We start from the raw sequence: 22,926 nt of genomic DNA on the forward strand, positions 1-22,926 counted from the left end.
GTCCCATTTTAAAGTCCAGCCATAATTTTCAGCGTCTAACTTTAATGTCCGTCTTATTTTAAAAGCTTTTAAAAAAATTAAAAAACATAAGTCATGAGTTAAGTATTATTCATGTTTTATTAAAAGTTAGATATAAAAATTTATGATTGTATTTAAAATGGAACGGAGGGAGTACATTACTAATATTTAAGGCTGAGAAAATGCTACATTATCGATCAATCATTTATGTGGTAAATGTCATGCAAAAACGGCCTTCTGTCTCTGTGCCCTTTCAAAGTAAAAACGGTCCTCTGTAGCGAGTGTGAAGCAGCCAGCTCTCCGGCCGGGCCAATGCATAACTAGAGGAGCCCAAACCAAACCATGACAATGGGTTTGCACTTCGCAAACATGCCAATATGGGCCGTTTGCTAAGCCGAGCCCTACGAATACAGGACGCCATCAGTCAAAAGAGTTCACTTTAGGTTTCTCAATTTGTCGCTGAGTCTAAAAGTCATCCCTAAACATAAATAACACAGTACTTCGTATAACCTATCCTCCAACTCACAACACCCACGTGAGCCCCACATATTAGCGAACAACTCTTATCCCTCCTCTCCCTCTCCCTCTTCTGGGAAGGGGTTGTTGTGCACGATCTCCAACCCCGGCGTGCGCTTTTCTCCCCATAAGTGGGTGTGTGAGTGCGGTTGTGAGGACATCATGTCCGACGCCTCCTCCTTCACCTCCCTTGTTCTTCTAGTTGTATAGCCGGCACAGTACCCAATCATCCAACTGCATGATCAATTCATGCAAAATCATATCAGAATGTGATTCAATTGTAGATCGCCTTTATCGAATAATCTTTGATCGAAGCAAGAATAATTTAACTTTTAAAATAGTGAATTGAGGCTTACCCTGAGAGACCTCTTCTTGGTGCCCGCGATGGCGCGGCCAATGTTGGCGAGCTGGTACTCACATAATCCAATCGGTCTTGACCCATCACAGGCGTAGAACACAAGCACAAGCGCCTTCTTGATGCCAAGCGTGTGCCTTTGCGGTGCGACGGGCTTTGTCGGTTGGGGCATGATTTGTTGGTGTGCTTGCGGTCCGGGGTGGGGAGGGATTGAATAAGTACCACTCCCTAGTGCCACTCTGATAGGTCCCACGAGTTGAAATTTTACAGATCCACCTCCACAATGATCGACACCAGGCGCATGGGACGGGCCCCACCTATAACCATGAAACAGGCATCGAGAGGTGGTCCTACACCGCAAGCTCGAAGGGCAACAACTTGGTGCAACCGAGGAACACGACAGTGTCGTTTCCCGATGCCGTGGGAGGGTCGGTGGTGGTAGGGTGGGAGGAGGTGGTGATGAGCGGGGAGTAGGGAGCAAAACCGGAGGAGAGGGCAGCGTGAATGGAGGGAAGAAGGAGAGGAAGAGTATGAAGAAAAGTTAGGCCTCGTTTAGTTAGCAAAAATTTTTGTTTTGGGTGTCACATCAGATATATGGACACACATTTGAAGTATTAAACGTTGTCTAATAACAAAAAAAAATATATATTCCGCTAGAAAACTACGAGATGAAATTATTAAGCCTAATTAATCTGTTATTAGCAAATATTTACTGTAGTACCACATTGTCAAATCATGGTGCAGTTAGGCTTAAAAGATTTGTCTCGCAATTTACACACAAACTGTGTAATTGGTTTTTTTTCCACATTTAATACTCTATACATGTGTCCAAACATTCGATGTAATGGGTGAAAAGTTTTTGTTTTGGGAACTAAACAACCCCTTAGCCACTGGCATGTGGAGCTCACGTGAGTTCCACTTACCACATCTGTCAAAACCGGTCACTATACTGCCGAGTAACCAAACTTGATATAGTATTGTGAGTTAGAGAATATGCTACATATAGTATTTCGGTTCAGAAATGAGTTTTTAGAATCGACGATAAATTAAGGTAACTAAAACAAAGTGTTCCTCAGTGAAATCATATCATATGTGGGTAAAAGAGGAAGAAAAATCACACCAGCACTGAAACCCAATCTACCCCCATCCAAAACAGCGACTCGATCAGCCGTCGCCGCTCACCCACTCCGACATGGGCCTCAACCCCTCCAAGCGCGTGGACGCCGCGCTCCGGGGCGCGCCGGCGTTCGCCGCCGCTTGCGACGACGCCTTCGGCCGCTGCCTCGCCGACGCCCAGTACGCCTTCGCCGGCGTCCGCCCCTACCAGCTCGCCGACGCGTCCGCGCACCTCCACTCGTCGCTCCGGGGCTCCCTCCCGCTCGTCCGCCGCTGGGTGCCCTCGCCGCCGCCGCGCGCCCGCGTCGACTCCGCGCTGCGCGCCGCGGGGCTCGAGGACGCGGCGGTGCTCTCGAGGGGCCAGTTCAGGGAGTTCGCCGCCGAGCTGTTCAGGGAGGCCGTGCTCGCCGGCGCGGCCCAGGCGGCTCTCGTCCGCGCCCCGGCAGGCGCCGCCGGGCTCGTCGGTGTTGGCCTCGCGACCCGCGCCGGGGCCGGGGTGGTAGGGAGGTTGGTCGCCATCTACACCGCCGGCGTTGCGGCTGCTGTTTACCTCAGCTTGGGCTAGGTTTATCCCACAGCCTGTAAAACTACCATTTGTACCATGTGATTTTACCTGGAATGTCAGTTCCTTCGTAGTAGCAAATATCCCTATCAGAAAATTTTAATACGGTTGAATTGGTTGTTCTTGATCCTGATGCTTTCATCGATGGAAAACCTCATCAAAACGGACTGTAATCGGTGACGGATGAAATTGAATCAGCAATATGCCACTGCAGAATTGATGCTGTCACGTAACATCCTGCATAGGCATTTCCCCAGTGAATTCAGCAATTAGATTCGGTATTCGGCAAGACAGCATCTTAAATCTTAATGCATTTCTCGTTTCTATACCAAGCAGCAAATCTGAACTCTGAATTCTGCAGACCAGTGTAATGTGGATCCCTATATGGGCCGTCTGAAGCAGAGACATTCTTAGTCCGATGGGCCTAGCGGCCTATCCTCTCTTCGGCTCTTTGCAAGTGCTAATATGCACGGGTCATTTTTCCTTTTTTGGGATAATGAAATGCCCGAGTCTTAGAAAACCAATCTGATTTGTTTGGCAACTTCGTTTTCACCAAATCACCATGTGCAACACACTGCAGAGATCACCTGAAACATTAACCCACACAGTTACAGTTAGCGGGCAGGCAAAGGCAACACGCACCGAGCCTTCTCCCTGTTACGCCATTCGTCCGGTCCATTACCCTGTTGTAACACACTAACACCTGGACGAGACGAGAGCTTTGTCTGGGCTTTCCTGTACCTGTCCGCATGTACATTATCTATCCCTATCATGGTACGCGCCGCGCCCGCGCCTGCCCAAACCAAATGAGGTAAGGAAGGCATATCGCATCGTAATATTATACCGCCACAGATGGGATGATCTGGAGTTGCCTGCCTTGCCCTCACGCACGTACGCGCGCCGAGACAAGGCAGGCCGAGTTGGAGAATATCCCTACCTCCAGCGATTCCGCTGTAGCGTAGCGCGGTTGGTGCGCGCGCGGGCGGGGGGCCGCGCCGTCACATGGCCGTCGTAACGCAACGTCTCCCAACTCATCGCGCACACAGAGGCAGCCAGGCAGCGTACGTTGGCGTTGGGGTCTCCCTCCTCCGGTCGTCTGACGCCACCGCGGCGGCACATGGTTAAGGCCATCAGGCAGAGCCTCCTCTCCATCCTCCGGTGATTTAATTAGTCGTCCTCGGCAGATATGCTAGCGCTTGCGAACGCAATTTCCTCACGCTTTTATCTGTTAGTGGCAGATGCTTCCGACTACTATCATTGAATGTTTCACGGGTTTGGACAGAAGAATAATCGGCTAGCCATCTTTCGATGTTGTGCTGTGCTGTTGCTAATTGCTGCCGATTCTGCCATGCTCTGTCGCCGCCTCACGAATTCGATACTCCATGTATTCCACAGGTGTACATTTGTTCCCTTCATCAAGCTTCAGCTGCAGAATATCCAAAATTTCAGGGCCTCTCTAAGCTCTCTTCCTGATACGGGCAGTAACTGCGGTGGGCGTGGCATAGTGGGCGCGTGTGGCCTCCACGAGCAGTGCACGGTTGAAATGGTAAGAACTAAGAATCTTCAGGTAGCCCCCGAGGTAAGCGAGGCAGGCAACGTGAAAAACTGAAAAGGCAACGAAATGCTCTTCGCTTGGCCTTTTCCGTCGCAGTTCTGGCGGTGATCTTCTTTTGCTCACCCTGGTGGATGTGTTCTGTGCTCTGTTGGCTATCATCTTCCAGGCTTTTCTTTAGCTTTTATCTTCAGTTCAAGAATTCCAGTCCATCTGGACGGATGGATGAGAACGGGTGTGGACGCAAACACTGTCCCGTAATGTAGCTTTCCCACTTTATTACCAAACGTTTCCTGTGATATATGATTGCTGCATCCTTGGTTAGAGAAGAGAATTATTGAGGTGTCAACTTCGGGAGTGTGCCAGCTAATTCAGAATTCATATCGTTTGACTAACGGCATTGATTTTCTCTGCCAAGTAACACGAGACTATCATTCATGGCACTGCATTTTAATTAGGATTGTTCTACCATCTTTCTCATGTGCTGTGCGAGTGCCACACTGGCACCGTGGCTGTACGATCAGTAATATCTGCGAGAATGTCCATCAACTGATCACAACGAGAAAAATGGAGAACCCTCTTCTTTTTTGCGTATGCTGTGCTCTTCTTACGTAGTACAATCAACTAGTGATGACCAGATTTTTTTAGATACGTAATGGAATAACTAGTGACGACCAGATGACGTGGCCAGTGAAAGTAGCATGCTGCATCTCCTCCATGAACTACACTGGCTCCTATATTTTAGGGGAAGTGACGTTAAACTCGTTCACGGAAAGATCACAAGGAATCAAAGATGCAGGTTCAGAGAAGGAGAGACAAACCGCTCGATGAAACGGGAAATGGAATGGTGGAGTCGAGCTGCAACAGTATGCTCCAAAGCCTTTCACTTTACGATTTCATCTTTGTGCTTTCCGTGGCAGTATGATGGCCTGCTCGTTGAATGTGGCGACCAATCGGGCTCGCGCATGCATGATGGTGGCCTACGCAAGGAGGACACTCGTCCATGAAAACCTTTTGTGAAGAAAAAAAAATGTCGGATCGGTGTAATTTGTCACCATTAATTTGGCGTAAGCATTTCCCTCTTCGGAGCGATCAAAGTGATACGACCGTGCTAGTTGGTGGAGAGACAATGACGCGATTGAGTGACAGTAATTTTCAGTACGCAATAGCCAACACGAGTGCATGCATGATTAATCGCGCACATGATCGCCCATCGGGCCAATTAGACGGGTGGAAGCGGCTTAAGTTAGGTGCAGCCGTGCAGGTCTACCTAATCCATCTTGGTGCTATGAAACGGCACCATCACACACTCACACACGTACATATCGGGAACAAATGGAAACCAGTGCGACACTCGAAATTCATGCCCATCAAGGTAGGTGGGTGACTCCGTCAGTATTAGCTTTTTGAAAATTTTGCGTTTGATATGTCCAATTCGAGGTTTAATTCATACCCGATTACTCGACAAAGTACTACTGGTAGTTCGAGGTTTAAAGTATGACTGAAAAAGTGAGAAGGTTAAAGTATACAACTATACCCCCAACGATTAGTTTAGAGTAAAGTTTTTACCATAATTTTTTCCCTTTCTTTCTGGCACCTGCTCTTTCGGGGCAGCAAGTAGAGCAGTCCAACATCGAGGGTAAAAAAGCCCCGACCGAATCAATGACGCGAAGATCCTGCCAAAGTGAGCTAAAGATTCAGGCCAGCTTCCATGTTGTCTCACAGCGTGGTAGTACGTAGTCCTACACTACTACTGCAAACCCCGCAACGTACTGTACCAGCACGCAAGATTACGGCCGCGCGGTCTGACGGACTCGCTCGTTCGAGACCAAAGGCAAAAACCAAATCAAACCGAGCCAAGCCAAACCAATCGACCGACCTACGGCAAGCGGCATGTGCAACCTGGCATCTCCCTTTAAATCCCATGAGCTGTTTCTCCGGGCCGCAATAATCATCCACCGGGGCCAAGCCAACCCAGACAGCCATCGCTTTTCCGCCTTCCTCCCTCCCCGCCGGTGGACGGTGGTGCTCGCGCGCGCGGCCGGCTTTTTTTTCCCCCACCTCCTCGATGTGGCAGCTCAGGCGGCGTTGGATGTCGTAGACGTACGTACGTATTCTCGCCTTGTTGGCTTTTTGTCTCGCTCATGCGTGGCGGTGTACGTAGAGGACAAGGGACATGTTGGGGGGACGTTGCCCGTTGATGGGTTGGGGTGTGCAGGAGAGGGGGGTTTCATAATGGTGTGCACTCACAAGCAACGGCCAACGGGTCCCCCCCAATCTGCTTGATTGGGGTTTGGGTTTGGGTTTGGATTGGAACGTGTAAGTATTGGCTGTGCACTGGTTTACCACTGTACATACGGACACATGTAACAGGTTGACAGAGTGCGGACCTAAAGACTACTAGAGTTTTGGGCATGCGAATGCACAAGTCCAGTGTTAATCTTTGAAAACCAGAAGTTGGAAAAATTGTCCCGCTTCATGAAACGGATCACATAAATTTCGTTCCTTCCCATTCGTATTGTTTTAAGAGTTAAAACTCCCTAAAACTAGTAATCAAATGACTGATGATAGAGGTCTCCAAGAAAATATGGCAAGAAGGTGAGTGTTTGGTGGCCTTGCAACTCCTAATAGCAGGTACAATAGCAGCTATAAGCCAGCTGCAAATATATTTTAAATAGATAAATGAGGAGAGAGAAAGGCAGCGGGCTACAGATTTGTAGCCAGTTGCAGCACGGACTCCAAGACGCAGTGTGTGTATGACAGGTGGGACCAGATACTAATAGTGTAGTATGTAACTATTATATAAATGAGCTATTAGATTGGTTATAGATGAATTGAAGTTAGTAGTTGGCTATACTATTAAATTTGCTCTAATTGGCTATCTGTACATCTGTTTGTTATTCTAATCAACAAGTGGAACGCCACTGCAAATTGCGCCTACACGGATTGCTGCCATGCATGTGCGGCATCCCTAGGTAAACCACCACCAGCACCACCATGGCTCTAACTACGCACACCAAGGACGCTGTCCACTTGACGAGATATATACACGCTGGGACAGTACTCGATCGGGAGTGATTCGATCAGAGGGAGGGGAGAGAGGCAAGCAACACTAGCATCCTCTGACCTGCCAAACTGTCCCCCGCGGCTCACATTTCTTGGCCATTTCTTACCTTCCAAGCACCACCAATCTTGTCCGAGGCGAGCAAGCTTAGCCGGTGCTTCTCAGAGCTAAGCCAAATCGCGTGCCAAATCCAAGAAAGGCACGGGAGGAAGAGGAAGAAGAAGGAGGGGAAGAAGAGCAGTCAGGGCAGGGGGATCAGTGGCAGGCTGACACGCCAATGGGGGCAGCTTCTTGTTCTTCTTCTTCGGCGAAGCATCTGTTCCTGCTCTGCCTCCTCCTCGGCTTCTGCTTCGCGTTCGCGGCGAGCCAGCAGGAGCAGCAGCAGTCGGACTCGTGCAGTAGCGCCGGCGTCGCGGTCGCTCATCTCGTCCCCTTCAACTCCTCCGCCTTCCGCTGCCTGACCGTCTGGAAGCAGGAGGACTTCGTCCTGCGGGTATGTATGCTGCTGAATTTTGCAGTCCTATCAATTCTTGGAGTTTTACTGCATACTGTACCAATTTTCATCTCGGTGATTTGTTTAGTTTAGATGCCATTGCCAATGCACGCGTGCAGTGTGCAAACTAGCCAGATATGGCTGGAAAATGGAAGCTTGGTAGTTAAATTGATTAGAGTGGAGTAAATACTGCAATTAGTTAAACGAGTGTTGCTTGGATGATCTGGTTTGGTCCTATAATGATGAACTAGCACTGTGGCAGTGTACTAATTAAGCACTGATGCTTCATGCTTGGAGTATGTTCTTGCGATAGTTTGGGAGGAACAAAATTTGGTAGCATCAATGCAAGTAGTGTGCATCATAGATAAACCATCACATTTTGCATCAAGGAGTAATTAACCGTAAGCTGAAGTGATCTGATTCAAACTGCTCGTGTCACCGCAGTACAAGAACACCGGAGAGAGCCAATGGAGCTTCATCCTCTCGGCGCCGGACAAGGGCTCGTACGTGGCGGTGGGGTTCTCCGGCAAGGGGCTGATGGTCGGTAGCAGCGCCGTCGTCGCGTGGTCGTCGGGCGGGAAGGGCACGGTGAAGCAGTACTACCTCACCGGCAAGAGCCCCGACGAGTGCTACCCGGACAAGGGCCGCCTCACGCTGGTCAAGAACAAGGCCGTCGCCGTGTCGCGCTCCGGCCGGCTCTACCTCGCCTTCCAGCTCAGCACCGACCTCCCGCAGCCGCACCTGATCTACGCCGTCGGCCCCGAGGGCAACCTGCCGCCCTCCGACGCCACCCTCCCGATGCACCGGAGCATGCACTCCCACGCCTTCAACTACACCTCCGGTACAAAATGCTTGCACGCATTTCGACAAACAGATGGAGCAGAGGGATTTTGTTTTTGACCTGTTTCGTTTTTTTTTCAGGGATGGCGTCGAGCTCCGGTGGCTCGGGCGGCGGGGGGTTCCCGCCGGAGAGGAAGCACGGGCTGCTGGCGATGATGGCGTGGGGCGTGCTGATGCCGCTCGGCATGATGGCGGCGCGCTACTTCCGGCGGGTGGACCCGTACTGGTTCTACGCCCACATGGCCATCCAGGCCGTCGCGTTCACCGTCGGCATCGCGTCGGTCGTCCTCGGCTTCCGCCTCAACGAGGACGGGCTCAAGAACGTCGACGTGCACCGGGCGCTCGGCATCGCCATCCTGGCCATGGCCTCGCTGCAGGTAAATTAACTTGGTCTCTGAACATGGGGGAGAACTAGAATAATTGCAGCTGAGTTGAAAAAAAAATGCTCAATGATTTGCACATGCGCCGCAAGGCCATCATCGATTTTTCTAGCCATGAGTGAGTAAGTTGACTGTGAATGATAGAATTGCTAACCAAGCTACGGGAAGCTCAGAATCACTCTAGAGAATCTGAGTACTAGTAAACGAAGACTGCAACGTCAGCTGCATGTTCTTTGAGCCAACTAGTTCCATTTCTCCATGTATCCGTCATAGCCGAATTGTTTGATAACCTTATGGGAAACTATTCTAAACAGTTATTCAAATACTCAAATAGCTATTGTAAACAGTTTATATGTCACTCAAATAGTTATGAAAACAACGAGGACATGTTCCCTTGAAAACAACGAGGCCGAGCTCAGCAGCGCGAGCTTGTAACCCGAGCGGGGGCATTAAGGTGGTGTGGACGTTGCCGTATGGCTGCGCGCCTGGGTTGGCAGTGCCATAGATGGCCCGCCCGTTCCAAGTTGCGTAGTTGGGCCGGCGGGGCTTGGGCGAAAGCTCTGGGCCTCACGGTTCCTAGAGTGGCAGGCATTGCGTGAGGCTGGCTTCATAAAATCCACTCTCTACCCTTATTCGTGGTTTGATTGATGAATTACATGGGCAACGCAGGTGATGGCGTTCCTGGCGCGGCCGGACAAGACGTCCAAGGTGAGGCGGTTCTGGAACTGGTACCACCACTACATCGGGCGGGCGGCGATCCTGGTGGCCATCGGCAACATCTTCCTCGGCCTGCACATCGCGCAGGAGGTCAGCGCCTACATCGTCTCCTACGGCGTCTTCGTCGCCGTCTGGGTCATCGCCGTCGCCGCGTTCGAGATGAACCGCTGCTACTCCGACGACGACTGACCCGTCCCTCCGTCCGTCCGTCCATCTCCGATCCATTCTCGATCGATCACGGCGATGATGCGTCGTCCTCAGTCTACAGAGGAACAGGGACTAATGGGCACACCGCGTTCACGACAAGTGATGACACGGCATACAGCAAAACACAGCGATTATTATTCTTTTTTCCTAGCTCTCACACGGTTGTTGGGTTGGACAGCGCATTTTGAGAGGAGTGTGTTTAATTGGTTGATTATTATTGAATTCTTTTGTCTTTTGGGGTATAGGAGGATACGAGGCCGGGGCTGGACTGCTGTTTCTTTGCCTAGCTGGACGCTCCGGTCTGGTTCGTGTTTGTACATTGGTGCATGGTGTCGTTGGCGTGGTTGTTGTACCGTTGTGGTTGGTAGTTCGTTCACGTTTCCCTTCCCCTGTGTATTGATCAATTAATGGCATCATTTGCTGATTCAGCTACAAAGCTTCTCCCGCCTAGCTTCATGTGTGTTGGACGATTTTCTTCGCGGTTTGGAAGTTGAAACAACAGCAGCATGTATCAGTGAAGGCGACTTCTATATCATTCTATTCCTGCAGCAGAAGCAGCAGCAATGCAGTAGTGAGCCACAGGTTCCCAAAACTGGCGTTAACTGGCCTAAAAGCCCATGAATTCAAAGCTAAAATTAAAATTCTGAACCTTTCCCCGGGTTACCGGATATCACCAGGACTAAATAATTCCAGGTAAAACCGGTACCAAAAACAATTGTAGCTAGGGAAGCAGGAAGAGGGACTTGTCGACATACCTGATGTCCACAAGAGAACAAGGTCAGATATTGAGACAGGCGCGATTGCATATGACGTGAACATACTCCATGGCACCGGTGAATTACTCAGTTTTGCCTCATCAGTTCTACAACTTACAACTGAATGGGATCTACATTCTACAGGCTGCAGGCATCTAAGTGCTTCATAGATAGTCTGAAATTTTACCTAGATACTGCGCTAGCCTATGCATGAGTCACTCAGATACAACATGTTATTATTACTGACAACCGCCATGAGCCTATGCCAACTCACGGCTCACTCCTCAGAGCGTGGCTTTCAGATGCGCCGGCGTTCTGTGCATGGGATGCCGCCACAATTCCTTTCATCTTCAGATCCCCTGGCAAGGGCAACCCCTCCTGCAGAAGCTGCTGTTGGACCGTGCTAAGATGATGATGCTGCTGCAGATGCATCTGTTGCTGCTGGTGCTGGGAGTGGATCTGTAGCTGCTGCAGCTGCTGGGCTGCCAGAAGAGATTGTATGTGACTGCGCTGGTAACCTTGTGGATTGGCGCCTCCAAATGAGGAGAGGCCAAAGTTTCCCACTTTGCCGCAGTTGGCATTAACCTGACCTGTTGCAACCTTTAGCTGCTGAATCTCATCTCTTAGCCTGTCATTTAGTGCTACATGCAAACAAGGAACAGTTACAATCCTAAAGATGATTGGAAAAACACTGTAGGAGAGTTTTTGTGACACCTACAAAATAGTAATAAATGATCTGAAGCCTATCAAAGATGATATCCTAAGTCATAATTTGCATTAACTAATGCTTACTTTCTTCATACAACTTATATCTTGTTTTATGATTTTTTGTTACGTCTCTACCATAGACAAAAGGTTAATAACTCAGCAAAAGGGGTAGAGAAAACAATAATATCACTTCGATCACTAGGTGATGAAAAAGAAAATATCAGGAGAAAATTGAAGATAATATCACACTATATTATTCCAACGAAGACGCAAGAGAATAAAGAGAAAAGAAAACAATACTTAATAGGCTCAAGTAATTTCCAGTTATATATACTATAAATTAGTGTGTCATGAAGACACTTCATTTTTTTTTCTCAAAATATATGGCAATTCGATTAGAATTACTGCGATGATATGAAAACCTTACCATCCTGCAGCCTGACTTGTTGCTCCATTGTTTGCACCCGTATTTTCAAATCACTATTTTCACTTGTTAAACCAGTGGTATCTCTCTGTATTATTCAGGTAGAGATAATCAAGGATAGACTCGTGGAAAACTGAAAAGTAAGTTCCTTCAAAAACTACATAATCTGCAATATGTTAACAGTATCAACCTGTAGGATACAAAAGGTGTATTTGCAGCTGGAAAAAATAAATCAGATGTTAACATCCTAACTACCATAAATGGTTACTGCTCAGATAGAGGAAACAGGGTCGGGGTGGCCTGTGGGTCCTTTCACAACCCATCTCAACCCTTAAATATTTTTAGCACAAAAAAATTCTAAATTTCAGCCCAAACCTTTTTGGACCCAACCCTCACATTTTGTAGGTCAAAATGATGGGCCCATTACCACCCCTAGGTATGGGTTGTCGGAATTTCCAGAACAAGCAGCAGTGCAGCACTTTGTCAAATAGCTTCACTTGATATACAACCAGCATGAAATTTAGAATAACCTACAAGTTTAGTAACCTTATACTAACACAGATAATAGGAAGCCTGCCAGGTAAAAAATGCCAAGTTAAAAGCATAGGCATGTACCTAAATAAACATTTTCATGGGGCTGAGGCATTTGTCTAGTAGAGTAGAACCAACTGCTAAACATTGGTGTAGAGTGTCTAAATCATGGATGCACAAAGTATGAGATAAGGTAAAGCCAAAATAAAGTACCTGTAACATGGACAACTGTGCTGATAGTGTAGTTGCTTCTGTCTGGAGAGTCTGTACTTTTCTCTCAAGCTCTGCAATGTAGCGCATCTTTCTTTCTTTTGACCTAGCAGCTGACTGGCGGTTTGCCAAGATCCTAAAATGTTTCAAAGGAGTAAAAGAATTAACTGAAGTCAAAACCCAAAAGGCACACAAAACCAATTTGTAAGTGAGACAAAATAATCGGTAAAACCAAATAACCTCAGTCAAACACAGTCTAGATAGCTGTGGAAAATTGGACTTATGAATTATTTGAAAACACAAACTGACATACAGTTAAAAAAAAGTTGAGCTAAATTACTGCTGATAAAAGGGGCTAAATTACAGTTAAATCCATATAATATATAGGGCCCCTCTAAGTAGGGGAACGCAGACTAAAACAAATATATAATTGTCAACATCACATATTCCAACTGAAGATATTCTCCAATGTGCTAGTGAATTAAGAACCATCTATAAGGGGCAAGGGCTATTCGGTTATATGATGAGCACACCAACATCACCATAAGCACTTATTTGCATATCACACCTTAGATGTGAGATTAACAACACAAATGACGGTCCTTTTCAGCTTTGTTAAATATTAACTACTACTGTACACTATACCAAACCTGCTCAGAACCAAATTTCCCTTCATCAATGATAGATAGAGACAGGCTTAGTAGTTAGTGCTATACTCTGTTTTATCAATAGTTCAAATGTAGCAGTATAGCATGATTTCCAATGTATGATTCCCCCACGTTAAAAATCATAAAATCACGGATTCCACAACTTTCTTACTGTTCACACACTTAATCTTGTGACTTCGTAGGTTTGCTTTCGTCAGAATCACGAACACGCTAAGTCAGTTAATCTGTCCCTATCAAACGCCGCAATGATACCCTATTCCCCAATTCTTACCGTCCAAAAATACCACAAAGGTGACAAGCATTCAAGCAAGCGAAACTAAGGGGTTCTCACTTCTCAGGCCAGTCTCTCTCACCTCTTGGCGCGCTTGGGGTCAACGAGGGCGAGCTCCGCGAGCTTGGCGTCAGAGATGGCCTTCTTAGCGTCCGCGCCCATCCTCCCCGCCACACCCGCGGCGGACGACGCCAGGGACGTGGACCCGTCCATCGACATGCTGTGCTGGTGACGCGGCCGAGCGGGCGGCGGCGGCAGCGGCGCCGCGGGCTCCGGGGTCTCGAGCTTGCCCCCGGCCTCGAGGAACATCTCGAACATCCGGCTGCCGCCCGCCCCCTCCATCTCCTCCTCCTCGTCATCCTCCTCCTCCTCCTCGTAGTCGTCCCCGCCGCCGCCGCCGACCTCCCCGACCACGCCGAGGTCGGCGTCGAAGGCGATGTCGTCCGGGAGCGCCGCCCCGAGGAGGATCTCCGACTGCGCGCGCCGGTGCCTCGCCGCCCGCCGCGGCGGCGAGTCCGGCATCGCGGCGACGTCGCGCGACGACAGCGACGACGACTCCGCGGCGGAGGCGGCCGGGTCCATTGGGGGGACGGGAGATCTGCCACCGGGGAGGGTAATGCGGGAGCGGAGGCGGGCGGGGGCGGAGGCGGAGGCGGCGGAGGAGGCGAGGCGAGGGTAGGCGGGGCTAGCGGCGGATGGGGCGGGGAGACACGGAGAACGGAGAGGAGGAAGACATGCTCTCGTTGAGCTTTGACCGAGCCATTGACTCTCCGGAGAAAAGGAGAAGAGGATGCGACGTGGGGCATGAGTGGCCGCGCCGTTGGGTGGTGGGCCTCTGATAGTAGGGCCCAGTAACCTGGACTTGGTGGGCTTGAGACCTCCGAATATTCTGGACTCTGCCATGGAGCTCTCCCTAGCTTATCATGGGGAACCGGGAACTGGGCCAGGGATGAACATTTCACAGAATTTGCGATTAATTGTTGTGCATACTATATGGAAGAATAAGTTCACTTTGACTCCCTTCAAAGTTACCCGAATCTAATCCGTGACCCTCAACCGTAAAACCGGATAGGACGACTCCCCGAAATATTAAAACTGGTGTAATTTGACTCTCTCGGTGGTTTTGAAGGGCAGTTTCGCTGACGTGACGCATACGTGGCGGTATTGACCTAGTCTTCTTTCCGCGTGGCGTTGACATGGCAGTTATGTAGCACTCGAATTAAAAAATATGTCACTCATTTTTTCATTAAAAAATAATATGACACCCACGTGTCATCCTCCCTCTTCCATCCTTCCTCCTCCCTTTCTCCCTTCTCTCTCTCTCTCCTCACGCCGGCGTCATGGAGCCCGACTCCCCGTCGTCGGCACCTCCACCTCGCCACCGTCGGCTGCCGCCACCACCGGTCGCGGCGTCCACCTCCCTGCCCCCCATGTGGGGGCACCTTTGCCCCTCGCCGCTGCAGTAGCTCGGAGGCAGCGCCGCTTGGGAGAAGAAGGTGCGGGCCTCTGCGGGCGTCAGGCGCTATACCCCGCGCGTAGAAGTCGCGGCGGTGATGAAGTCCGCTTTTGCTGCTCGGGATCTGCTGCTATTTGCTTATTGCTTGATGAAGCCTTGATAAGGGCGAACGAGCTTCTGGTTGCTAGCTCAACCCGACAACAAGCTGCTGCTGCTTGTTTGCTTGAGCATGAACTGAACAAAAAGAAGGTTTGCTGTGCTGTTGCTTCTACCACTTGGCGTAGGAATAACCGAAGAAGAGTAGAAGGTCCACCTCGCCACCGCCGGCGCCCTCCCGGCGTCGTCCTTCCCAACCTCTCCTTCACGGATCCACGCCGGCGACCTCCTCCGCCCCCAGTCCTCTCGGCGCGGTGGCCGAACGGGCGGCGCCGCACTTGGCCATCTTCTGCTCGAGCTAGAGCAGCTCGGCGGCCAGATTCTCCGCCGAGGGCTCGCCGAACCCCTCGTCCAACGCAGCGGTGGCGGTGGCGGTCGGCCTCCACCACCGCATCCGTTCGCACCGCGCGCACGGCCAACTCCATGCCTGGGGCCTGGCCACACCCCTCGACGCCGGTCATGAGACGCGCGCACGGTCGTTCGGGGAGGACGACGCTGGGAGAGCGCTGACGGTGGCGAGGTGGAGGCGCCGACGACGGGGAGTCGAGGAGACGGGGATCCATGACATAGGCATGAGGAGAGAGAGAGAAGGGAGAGAGGGACGAGGAAGGAGGGAAGAGAGAGGATGACACGTGGGCCCCATATACCGGTGGGTCCCACATTTTTTTAATGAAAAAATGGGTGACATATTTTTTTTAATTCGAGTGACACGTAACCGCCATGTCAGCGCCACTTGGAAGGAAGACCAGGTCCATACCGCCACGTATGCGTCACGTCAGCGAAACCATACTCCAAAACCGCTGAGGGAGTCAAATTGTACCGGTTTTAATAGTTCAGGGAGTCGTCCTATCCGGTTTTACGGTTGAGGGTCACGGATTAGATTCAGGTCACTTTTAAGGGAGTCAAAGTGGACTTATTCCTTATATGGAGGCTTTGGGCACCCACATTACTATTTTTTCCCCTCGATGTCTTGTTTGGATTGTAGCCACTCTCAACCTTATCAAAATATTGGCAGGCAAAAAATTGGTATAAGTTGGTTGTTTTGTTTGATGTAAAAATTTTGGTAAAGTTAGTTCAAAGGTTTTCTATCCTTAACAAAATACTGGCATCCCATATTTTTCGGTAACAAACCAAATAGCCTATGGGTACTTTGCTATTACTAACATTTTTTTTGTATGATTGAGATTTGAGAATAGCGTTGAACCAAAACATACCCCGTAATGTCAACAATGAATTTGGTATGGATAAGATTTAAGAATAGCATTGAACGAAACACACCCGTACTGTAGGCTACTTTCGTACGACAAGGGTGTAGCGATAGCCATTTAATTCAAAAAGATACGCATCCAATAAAATTACCTGATCTCAATAGAGGCCGAGTTTAGGTCCAAACTTTTTCTTCAAACTTTCAACTTTTCCATCACATCAAAATTTTCCTACACACATAAACTTTCGACTTTTCCGTCACATCGTTCCAATTTCAACCAAACTTCCAATTTTGACGTGAACTAAACACACCCAGAACTATGGTAGGAAAGCACCAAACACAAACAAAAACAAAGGGGGCAAAACAATGCATACACTGTGCCTCATTTAAGAGAACCGCAGAGGGTAAATCTTGGCTTCCCATTCCAATATTCCATCATATTAGGCTAAACAGCTATAGATTACAAAACATGCCAGAGTTTGAAGGTGACACTGCTGTAGAAGGAAACCATGTCCCATGGCAGTATGGTACATGTTCCAACCGGCTGATTTGGAGAACGGTTGGAAGGTCAACAATCTAGAGTACTAGACGGAACATGCTGAAAGGAACAGATTAGATCAAGGACCAGAGGAGCTACACAATGAACGAACAGAACAAGGCTGGCATTTTTATTTTAGCTGTCTATTCTAAAGAGCTCTTGAGACTACTGAGGATATATGTTCATTCACTATCACTAGTTCACTACTGCATAGGTACAGTTGGCCTGGGGAGCATTGAGTTGACTAGCTCCTCGTTTATCTTCACTGGTAGCGGTGGCATCTGCTTCATGATATCTGGAGCATCATTTATCCTGCAAGATCAACGTTGCATGAGAAGCAGAACTAAATTTTTTAGAGCTGTCAAACGTTGCATAATATCCGGAGCATCATTTATCTGTGTATGCTTCCCATAAGTAAGATCTTAATAGATTTGACTGTCCTGTAACATGGATTACCAGAAAAATCTACAGAAAATATCCAAGATCCATCTACTGATAAATTTTCAGTCAGAAAATGAATGAAAGAATGCCTGATGGGAACTGCAAAGAGGATCATCGTTCCAAATTTTGATGGCTACATATGATTCATCACACATGACAACATAATGCAACATTCTAATTTCATTATATATAGAGACCCAAACAAGGAAAGTCACGGTCTGTGACTACTTACTAAAACATACAAGGATACTAATTAGCAAACATATAAGAGTTGGACAAACGGCATGAAATCAATTCAAAATTTTGCAAATTTAACAGAAGGAAGGATTCAAACGTACTCTTTCAAGACCCTGAGTATATTGTCTCTAGTTTGGCACAGTAGAGAGATGTTATCCTGTATCTGCAAAAAAGGATAAACTACCAAGTGATGAGTAAAACTGGAAAGATATGGTAGATGTAATGATAAAATGAAAGAAAAATAGCATGATCCTGAAATATATTGATGAGGCAGTATCACCAGGGGTCATCTTGAAATAAACACACAATACCTGCATAGTGCTGAGGTTGGTTGAAATTTGACTCAAAACTTGGGCATTAGTTTCAAGGATTTCTCCTGTTGGACCTCCAATTGCTGCAAAAAGGGGGAAAAAAAGAAGTAATGAATTCAGCAACCTGTCGACAGTCCCGGACATAAAATTTGGTGCACTTGACTTCAGCAGTCAAATCATGGTCCATACAAGTCCCAAATGATACACGAGAAAGAACTTTGCATAACACGCGCATTTCTTCATTGCACATGTAACTGGACCAATGAAAAGGTTCAATAAAACATATGAAACTAACTGCGAATTAGTTCAGTCAATATCAATTGTGATTTACCTTTGGAAGAAATTTCATCATCGTCAATGGGCAGAGCTGGAAGGGGGTACGGAGGAACATTAGGCCTTCCAGCTATATGAACAGGTGGTTTCAACGAAGAATCTGAAACCTTCTCCTGCAGCAATAAATGTCTGTCAGTGTAAAACTTGTGAATATAGCATGCATTAGCTACACACACATCAAGGAACTTTTTCTCTTGGTGAATCGTCACAACGCATGAGTAAAATAAGTTGAAAACAAGTGCTTTCACATAAATATAATAAAAAAACATGTTCATTTCCTGCCAGCTGCAGAAAAATAAAAAGTAACAGAAAACGGTTCCACTTTAAAGTGCATAAATGTAAAATCTCAAAAATAAAGTGCGACACAATTATAAGTATCAAGTGCAGGCATTAATATGAAATTTTAAATTCTCTCATGCATACAAAATAAATGCCACATTTATTGGATTTTTTTTGGGGGGGGGGGGGGGGGTATAGATCAATATAGCAAGGTCCAAGCTGGAGCTACAGAATAGCGATATACACTTGAAATACGATGGCTCTTGCAAATGCCATCTTGAAGCTTAAATACATGGCATAACTTACAGCTCGAACGATGAAACCATATTGCGAATTTTACATTAGTACATATGAATGCCCTACCTCTTACTCTACACAGTTGCCAAAGCAAAGTAATAAAGTTGCACCGGAAGAAACCATTCATTAAAAAAAAAAAATCGACCAGTGGGGGAAAGACCGCTCCCACGGCATTGCACTAAGAAGAAGCTCTTCCTTGCCCGGTCGAGAAAAGACCCCAAAGGCCGGTTGCCTGGATGCGCCACAGGGTGCTCAGGGCATATTGGCCTCATACATTTCACTGAAGGCAACCACAATGGTTACGGGTGGAACACGGAAAAGCTGACGAGGGCTCTTTTTTTTTTGTGCAAATCCTGGGTTCGAGCCCAGGACCAGCGGCTTCTCAAGTGGAAGCACTACCGCCAAGCTAACAGCTTGTTTGCAAAAGAACCCATTTATATTACGGACAATATGGTTGAAACAGATTAAATTCACAGATGCTTTTGTGGTGCATAGTAAGTGCTGACAATCAATAAGTATTAAAAAAACTAATTGATCTAATATGCTTGTTTTTTTTTTTTTGGAAGAGATGGTTCTGACATCTTCCATTAAGAAATATCATTACAAAATGCCAGATAATCTGGAGGATTTTCATTCAGTGACTTTTCGGACTATGTCTAACCAGGTTCTGTTATAAATGAACTTATTGTAGCAAGTCAGGATCAATTTTCCCATAATGCATTCCAACAGTCATGAGAATGGAGGGGATGGGAGATATTAGTAAAAACCTTTTTATCTTTGCTTTTCTTCGAGGAGCTGTGGTCCTCTTTCTTTCTCTTTCCACTTTCCTTTTTCTGCACATCAAATGCATAATCTCAAATCATTGCTTGGAAAAAGGGTAACAAGACCAGGCACCATGATAACAGAGTTGAAGGCGCATATGCTACATTTATTACTCACATTCATCCATCTACAACGCAAGGCCACGTCTCGAACTGTTTTGTCTGGCAACTTCATGGCTATCTTTGCATAACGAATTACAGGAGCATCAGATGCATACCTGAGAGCAAGCACCAGAGTAACATCAGAGCAAAAACAAAGGCCCTCAAAGCTAAACAATCCATGACGCCCCCTCACAATGTTGTTTTCGGTGCTACTGTCATTTTGATGGCAACAAGACGTGTCGGTGCCATGTGGATTCTACCCATTATGCAACGACCGAGCATTCACATAATATACCGTACAACAAAATAGAGCAAGTCACATAATATGCTGGGAATAGAGGACGAAAAAAAATAGTCTCTCAACATTGCTACATTATCCACTTGTCTAAACAAATGCTACTGGTAGCTTTTACAGGGCAGAAAAAAATGACATGCAAAATTAAGAAATATTACATAATTGAAACCCTAAATGGAGCCGTCGTACAGTTACAATCTTAATTACCCGACATAATCCAAGCAATTGTATCCAAAACTCGGAAAATCAGTACCCATACGCACCCCCTAATCCGAATTGCCAAACCCCCAAATCTGCATGACGCAGCGAAGCACGCGACTTACTTGACGAGCAACTCGTCGAGGGTGGACTGCTCTTCCGGCGACCACTCCCGCGCCAGGCCGGGGTCGTGCCGGAGCGCCGCCACCGTGCCGCCGGGGCTAGGGTTTGCTCCCCCTCCTCCACCATCTCCTCCTCCGCCGCCGCCACTGGAATGGGACCCGTTCTGCGCGGCGGCGCTCGCCGGCGGCGGGTGGCCGTTCGCGCCCATGCCGACCAAACTGGGCGCGAATTTTCTTGCTCCCTTCGGGAAGCGGCTCGCTGCTTCTGCGCTCCGAGCGCCGGGAGAGCCCCTCTCTTCTCTTTCCCGCTACGAGTGGATGGGGAATAAAAAAGAAGTTTTTTTTCTTTTTCTTTTTGGGGATCTTTTCGATCGATTTGGGGATTTTTGTTACACTTGTTCGCAAGCCGAGGCGGGTTTCTCTCTCTCTCTCTTTAGGGGATTTTTATTAGTTTGCTCTGAATTGACCTTTTTTTTTCTCCCTGTGGATGCTTAATTTGTGTTTTATTTTTAACCTTCTTTTCATATTATCTAAACAACAAACCATAATATCTATCTTGAAAATAAACTTCGAATGTCACTTCCTATGACGGTTGATACTAGTGTGACCGTGTAGAGCTTTTTTTTTTTAAGGCAAGGCACCACAGACCTACGATCTAGATAGATTCTATAATTCAGTTACACCTTCGAAGTTGCACAGAGGTTCCTACAAAGAAATAGTATTACACATTAACCCCTGAAAGTAGCAAAAAGGATCTCGTAAAAATATAGAGGAAAGATTGATTATCATATCAAGGACTATAGTGTATCTAGATTTCTATATATTTTTCTCAAGCTATATGGTTAGAGTTCTATTAAGATTGAGGGAAACATTTTATTACTATCAACAAATGTTGGAAAGAAAATATTCAAATTACAATGATTTATATGGCTTCCCGCTCTTCATTGCATTATCCTGGTCCTGAGGACCTCGGCTACGACAATATATAGGTGAACCAGTGTCAAAATTGAACAAATCCACCATGATCGAGTTTTTTTTTGCCATTCATTCGTGATGACATTGATCAGCTCCTCCACCATTTGAGCGTTGGATTGGAGATATTGGCATTGCGTTTCTGCCAAATTAACCACGAGACTATGCATGATTACTCATGCATAGAAACGACGTTGGTCTCGCTTCGCCACTATACGTGGCATACTTGTAACCACACAGTCCTTGAAATCCTCGCTAGTGGGAGCGAGTTGCCATGGCAAGTATGGGTCCTCGCCGCCGGTCAAACCTTCGTTGAGAAGGAGCATGATATGGGCATATGTTCACAAAATTTTATTTCAACGGAGCAAGTAGCCACACCGGATTGTGTTACCAACCCCTTGTTTACATGTTATTGCCGTTAGACGGGTTCATCTTATTGCTAAAAATATCAAAAACTGACATCGGCCTGACTGTGTTAACCCCTATTTTATCGTATGTTTTTTTTACCGTGTATTAATATGTTCAAATCTTTCAGATTTAAAAACATAGACAAGAAGGCTTATTTGAAAAGGGAAAAAAATGGGTTGAAAATAAAATTTATGAACAGCGAACGATGTTAAGGGAAAAGGGTCTACAAAGTGGTGTCTAGGCTAGAGTAAAGAAATATGGTAAATATGGAGTAAAGATATATGGTAAAGAGGATCCAAACTTCGGTTAGAAGTGAGCCTAAACCGATATTCACCTAATTAATAGTTTTATTATCACTTTTACCTAGAATTGTCTAGGCTAGTTCTTTCCTTTTTATTGGAGCGGCTGAAGCGTTACACATGGAAAATATTAGGAAATTCAGGCTAAACCGATACACAGCAGCAAGGTGAAGAAAACATAACGAACATGATAGATTAGTAAGCGTACGTGAGATGACATCCAAGATTAACTCCCAAAAGCTCAAATGCTAATTTAGACTATGCATTGGTTTAACCGCACGTTATACTATAAGCACTAGTAATATGTCCTTACAGCGTTGTAACATTTTTAATAAGATATTAAAATTTGATGGCAGTGAAAATAATTTTCCTAAAATCCGTCCATTTAAGCTTTCATTCCATTCATGTCATATATAAAAAATAATATGATATGGCCTTAAAAATATTTATTCAAGACAATCAACAATTACATCTAATCAATTCAATATACACTATACAAGGACAATTTATATCCATGCAACAAAGAATGGTTGAGTTATTCCTCGAGAAGTCAATATAGACAAATATGAAACTTTTTTGGTAGGTATGCACCATTAACGATTCAACTGGTTACTGCAAAAACCATTTTAAAACTATTGACTTCTGGTAAATTATGGTTGAATTTTGTTAAAAATTTAAAGTCAGTTTGAAATTTACAAATTTGACACAAAAAACAAAACCATTTGAATACAGGACAGTTTGAAATTTACAAATTTAAAGTCAATTTGAAATTTTACAAATTTAAAGCCATTTGAGTACAAGACGGAATGGATCGATGGTCCCTTCCCTGTTTTTTCTAGAAGCGGATAATAATCATATTTTACATTTGATCGATGACGTAAACACTATTTCTGGCTAGTAAGTTGATGCTGCGGATTCGATCACACCCAACAATTCGGTTCGATCTTTCAAAATTTTTCATCATCTAAATCTACACATCAAGTAGCTAGGCGACACATTGCCCTGTGAGAGCGGTATGTACGCTTCGAGCCCCTGCATATATGACAACATATAAGTAGACCTACGTG

The 22,926-nt window shown here is 46.6% G+C and overlaps 4 protein-coding genes across 4 annotated transcripts; 2 read left to right on the top strand and 2 right to left on the bottom strand.

Moving 5' to 3' along the window:
* Positions 1-2,005: 2,005 nt before the first annotated feature.
* LOC4336271 (uncharacterized) lies at positions 2,006-2,680 on the top strand. Its single transcript, XM_015779645.3, has one exon. It carries the CDS (start codon positions 2,082-2,084, stop codon positions 2,568-2,570), a length of 489 nt encoding a protein of 162 aa, XP_015635131.1. The 5' UTR covers positions 2,006-2,081; the 3' UTR covers positions 2,571-2,680.
* Positions 2,681-7,189: 4,509 nt separating this feature from the next.
* LOC4336272 (cytochrome b561 and DOMON domain-containing protein At3g07570) lies at positions 7,190-10,256 on the top strand. The gene is made up of 4 exons (XM_015777926.3): positions 7,190-7,676; positions 8,121-8,517; positions 8,598-8,893; positions 9,566-10,256. Exons 1-4 carry the CDS (start codon positions 7,461-7,463, stop codon positions 9,800-9,802), a joined length of 1,146 nt encoding a protein of 381 aa, XP_015633412.1. The 5' UTR covers positions 7,190-7,460; the 3' UTR covers positions 9,803-10,256.
* A 371-nt stretch (positions 10,257-10,627) lies between these two features.
* Positions 10,628-14,305, bottom strand: LOC4336273 (transcription factor RF2a-like). The gene is made up of 4 exons (XM_015777925.3): positions 13,470-14,305; positions 12,452-12,584; positions 11,711-11,795; positions 10,628-11,216 (listed from the first exon to the last, which is right to left on the bottom strand). The coding sequence occupies exons 1-4, from the start codon at positions 14,288-14,290 to the stop codon at positions 10,846-10,848; spliced, it is 1,410 nt and encodes a 469-aa protein (XP_015633411.1). The 5' UTR covers positions 14,291-14,305; the 3' UTR covers positions 10,628-10,845.
* A 2,301-nt stretch (positions 14,306-16,606) lies between these two features.
* LOC107278299 (uncharacterized) lies at positions 16,607-20,479 on the bottom strand. Its single transcript, XM_015778449.3, has 7 exons — positions 20,184-20,479; positions 19,582-19,681; positions 19,410-19,475; positions 18,065-18,179; positions 17,734-17,816; positions 17,524-17,585; positions 16,607-17,056 (listed from the first exon to the last, which is right to left on the bottom strand). The coding sequence occupies exons 1-7, from the start codon at positions 20,387-20,389 to the stop codon at positions 16,948-16,950; spliced, it is 741 nt and encodes a 246-aa protein (XP_015633935.1). The 5' UTR covers positions 20,390-20,479; the 3' UTR covers positions 16,607-16,947.
* Positions 20,480-22,926: the final 2,447 nt, after the last annotated feature.

This window comes from Oryza sativa, chromosome 4, assembly GCF_034140825.1.
Source record: "Oryza sativa Japonica Group chromosome 4, ASM3414082v1".
Taxonomy (NCBI): Eukaryota; Viridiplantae; Streptophyta; class Magnoliopsida; order Poales; family Poaceae; genus Oryza; species Oryza sativa.

Coding starts and splice junctions, on each gene's coding strand:
- LOC107278299 (XM_015778449.3), bottom strand. CDS start 20,389: ATGGGCGCGAACGGCCACCCGCCGCCGGCGAGCGCCGCCGCGCAGAAC. Junction 18,180..19,409: donor AGAAAAGCAAAGATAAAAAG/GTTTTTACTAAT, acceptor TTATTGCTGCAG/GAGAAGGTTTCAGATTCTTC. Junction 17,057..17,523: donor ATACTCAGGGTCTTGAAAGA/GTACGTTTGAAT, acceptor TTGATCTTGCAG/GATAAATGATGCTCCAGATA.
- LOC4336271 (XM_015779645.3), top strand. CDS start 2,082: ATGGGCCTCAACCCCTCCAAGCGCGTGGACGCCGCGCTCCGGGGCGCG.
- LOC4336273 (XM_015777925.3), bottom strand. CDS start 14,290: ATGGCAGAGTCCAGAATATTCGGAGGTCTCAAGCCCACCAAGTCCAGG. Junction 12,585..13,469: donor GACCCCAAGCGCGCCAAGAG/GTGAGAGAGACT, acceptor GAAACATTTTAG/GATCTTGGCAAACCGCCAGT. Junction 11,217..11,710: donor ACAAGTCAGGCTGCAGGATG/GTAAGGTTTTCA, acceptor GTTTGCATGTAG/CACTAAATGACAGGCTAAGA.
- LOC4336272 (XM_015777926.3), top strand. CDS start 7,461: ATGGGGGCAGCTTCTTGTTCTTCTTCTTCGGCGAAGCATCTGTTCCTG. Junction 7,677..8,120: donor AGGAGGACTTCGTCCTGCGG/GTATGTATGCTG, acceptor GTGTCACCGCAG/TACAAGAACACCGGAGAGAG. Junction 8,894..9,565: donor TGGCCATGGCCTCGCTGCAG/GTAAATTAACTT, acceptor TGGGCAACGCAG/GTGATGGCGTTCCTGGCGCG.